This window comes from Fukomys damarensis, unplaced genomic scaffold, assembly GCF_012274545.1.
Source record: "Fukomys damarensis isolate Sample0158 unplaced genomic scaffold, DMR_v1.0_HiC HiC_scaffold_15, whole genome shotgun sequence".
Lineage (NCBI taxonomy): Eukaryota > Metazoa > Chordata > Mammalia > Rodentia > Bathyergidae > Fukomys > Fukomys damarensis.
Window position 1 is genome coordinate 17137493 of NW_022900927.1, and position 3789 is coordinate 17141281.

At 43.4% G+C, this 3789-nt stretch overlaps 1 protein-coding gene across 16 annotated transcripts in view; it reads right to left on the reverse strand.

The window, feature by feature from the left end:
* The window catches only part of Bicd1 (BICD cargo adaptor 1), a 221839-nt gene extending 218291 nt beyond the window's left edge, over positions 1-3548 (reverse strand). For 15 of the 16 annotated variants that reach the window (XR_004517251.1, XM_033763619.1, XM_010628526.2 and 12 more), the window contains exon 1: positions 3336-3548. Coding sequence is in view for 14 of the 16 variants with exons in the window: in XM_033763619.1 (XP_033619510.1) it covers positions 3336-3548 (213 nt within the window). In the remaining 2 variants the exon portion in view is untranslated. The remainder of the gene's footprint in view (positions 1-3335) is intronic. The other variant, XM_033763615.1, reaches the window with a different exon arrangement.
* Positions 3549-3789: the final 241 nt, after the last annotated feature.

Below are 3789 nucleotides of genomic sequence, written 5' to 3' on the forward strand. Positions count from 1 at the left end.
CCGGGGATTTAGCTCAGTGGTTCTGCCGCCTACCTTGAAAGCATAAGGACCCGAGTTTGATCCCCAGTACCAAAAAAAAAAAAAAAAAAAAAAAAAAAGTTCATTCTATTGATTTGACACATCTTCAGGAAACACTTCCCCCTGCGTTCCTGTCATCATACTACCCAGCCTTAGAAGAAGGTGGCAACCTTGCTGGGTACTAACTCTGGCAAATAGAATGATCTCCAAAGATCCAGCCATGTCACTCAGCTGGAAATTCCCAATGTCCCTTTTGGATGTAGTGCAGGAATTTTCTGCTGACACTCCCGTACATTGGTCCACTTATTTTTTTTCAATGAATCACATCTACTGAAAGAACCAAAACATAAGCCAAATATTTCTTTTCTACTTGGCTTTATAGTTATAATGCAAAAACATTTTTTTTTTACTATATATTCCTGATAATGAACAAAACTTTCTTTGAAGAATCAAAGCATTCACAAAATGGTTTTCAAAAATGGCTTCTACATGACACCATCAAAATACCTGTTTGCACAATTACTTTTCAAACAGCCAAACATTACTGATTGAGACTAAGTTCATTTGAGTAATAAACTAAAAGTACATAGCCATGTTTAAAGGACAAAAATAACAGGCCTTGCTATCAAATAACTAAATATAATGATTATCTTATTACCCTAAATACACTTTTATAATTGTAAAAGCCAGTTTATTAAGAATTTTAAATTAAGGGCTGGGGATTAAGCTCAGTGGTGCCGCTGCCTGCCTCACAAGTGCAAGGTCCTGAGTTTGCTCCCCAGTACATACCATAAAACAAAAAAAACAAAAAACAAACCTGAAACTAGAACTTTAAATTGAATTTTATGTTAAATATAACTGAAAATGTATGCAGAGTCAATGCTATTTGCTTAAAATAATCCTGATAAATTTTTATTAACCTCCTGCTATACAGAATAAAATGCTCTAAAATTTTATAGAAAAATGCATATTACTGGTATCTGTATTATTCTGTATTAGGAAACTACAAGCATTTTTTCGCATTACTGTTGATGAAACTAATACAAGTAGTTACTTCATGCATCCTAATTTTCTTAATCTTTCTCTGACACCAACGAATACTAACACTAGTGAATACTTGAGCCAGTAGAAATTGATTCTTCCACAAAATACTTACTGTACATCTACTATGTGCTAATCTAGTGTTAAAGACTAAGATTCCCTCAAATTCGTTATACTAAGCGAAGTAATCCAAGCACAGAGAGACAAAGTCCTCATGATTTCCTTCAAATGTGCAATCAAAAAGTTAATCTCAGGCCTGGGATTTAGCTCAGTGGTTGCACCACCTGCCTTGCAAGCATAAGGACCCTAGTGCAATCCCTGGTACAAAAAAAAAAAAAAAAGTTAATCTCATCGGAGCAGGGAGTAGAATGGGCGGTAGTTACCAGAGGCTGGGATAATTAGGGGCAGGGGAAGTTGAGGTGTTGGTCAAAACATATGTTATTGTAGGTAGATGGTAAGAATACATTTAAGAGAGCTATTATAAAGCATGGTGATTATGGTTAATGACAAAAGACTGTATGTTTGAAAAATGCAGAGAGTGGGTCACAAAAATCCTAACCATGTGATATAATACATTTGCTAATTAGCTAGAGTTAACCATTTCCCAGTGTATATACCTCTAAATGTCATGCCCTACATAAATACATACATATAATTTTATCTAACTTTAGGTAAAATAAATAAATAGCTAAGCGATTCCTTGCCTGAAAAGCCCATGGTCTGTTAGAGGCAAAAGACAGCCACATTAAGGCTTACCGGGTGGGGTACATCCAACAACACAGTAGATCCCTGCAAGGGCCCTTTAAACCAAGCAGGAAAGTCAGCTCCATCTCACATAGGGAAAAACTCCTCTCAAGGAGAGGATGGCCTAGTCCTGTAGGGTCTACACTTCACCTTGTCAAAGCACTGTTGATGGGTGAAGACAACGCCAAAATATCCCTAAGAATTACAACCATGTTTTGATTCCTTCCTGCTCCACCGGGGTAGTTCACTGCATTTAAAACATCAGCCCAAGACCTAATCTGAGCCAGAAAATATAAACAAGTCCAGCTGTTGTTAAGACCAGACACAGACGTGGCAAGAAAAGCATCATCTAGAAATCTACTGCCTGATGCACAAAAACTGTATGTCTAGTTTGGTTTTTAACCATATCTACTACATTTATTTTTTTCCTATTTAGGCAAGTGAATAAAAATAAGATTTCTGAAAGTATAAAGGCCTCCCACATGACATACTGAAGTAGAAGGCAGGTTGATTCGACATGTCATAAATCACGTCTCTTAACTGTAATAACAAAACCAAACCTTCCCCTCCACTAAAACAAACTTACAGTATTAAAACAAACATTTTTGATATTATATGCCTAACATCTAAAATGCCATGATGCACCTAAAGATAAAGGCTGGCCAGAAAGAAATGCAGTGTATTATGTACACTTGTTTACTTGCCCTGCCAGCCCCACAAGAATGAGATAAAAACAGAGTGCCTTCAACAATATGTACGGAGATCAAGGCTCATTCATTACTTTCCTCCAGTACATTAGTCAGGCAAATACTAAGAGGCTAAAGAAGACAAATGTTACACATGGCCCACTTGTGATATTCTGGTTTAGTAAGTACAGGCGTTTCATCTGCAGAGCCCCCTCTGAAATTCTGCCTGGCCACATCTCTGCCATCCACCCTCCTTGCAGATGGCTGGGAGGGGCTTCCATGGTCCCTGGTCAGGGTGACCTCCCAGGGTTTGAGCTCTGAGTTGAGCCCAAGGCACATCACCCAGCAAAGTCGTTTTTGCTGCTACAGCCCAATGACAAGAACGACCAAAGCTAAGGAGAAACAAGCCTGCCGGCCTTTGTCAGCTGGGATCGGCAAGTTCTCCTAAAATGAGTCTCCTGTCACCCAAAAATGGTTACATTCAGCAGAAAGCTGGGGTGTCACTGATCCCACGTCCTGGAACTGTGGGTCCCTGGGCACAAACATACTCATCAGCTCTGCGGGTCACGGGATTATCGTTGAAAGCTGGGTTCGAAACGACAGCAATTTGGGGAAGTTGGATTTATTCCTCCAAGCCAGTTCAGGGCACTGGTACTTGAGGACTGGGCCCCCCCCACGGGCTCCCCGAGCCAGAAGCGCCTCCCAAATGCCTGCTTACACCTTCATTTCGTGGCCAGTTTTTCCCCTTGAGGAGAAAACAATGGACTTCTCGGTCCTCTAACAAAGGGCCCTGGGAGGCAGCCCCTCCGACTGCGACCCGGCGGGCCGGGGTCGGCCGCGACTCACCTCGCGGAGCTGCTCCAGCTCCTGCTTGAGGACGTCGTACTCGGCCTCCAGCTCGTCATACTGCTGCTTGAGGGTCAGCTTCTCCTCCAGCACCACCAGCCCGTACTCGGCCGCCTGGATCTTCTCGTGGGTGGTCTCGGTGAGCTCGCGAGTCAGCCGCTCGATCTCCGTCTTGTAGTGATCCACGCTCTGCAGCAGCTCCTCCGCGGCCATAAGCGTGGCAGGCAGGCAGCGGGTGGTGGGCAGCTAGGGCAGGTGTGGGTCTCGGCATGGGCACAGGCTCTGTTAGGAGGGGGGGCCCAGCTGCAGGGCATGGAATAGTCCAGCATGCAGGGATCAGGCACATGGTCTGTAGCAGTGCCGGCTCACCAGGCCACCTGCACCACTGCACCGTGCTCCTGCTGCAGCAGCCTCACCGCCTGCACCCTTCCGCCCTGGCCACCAAATATAATAA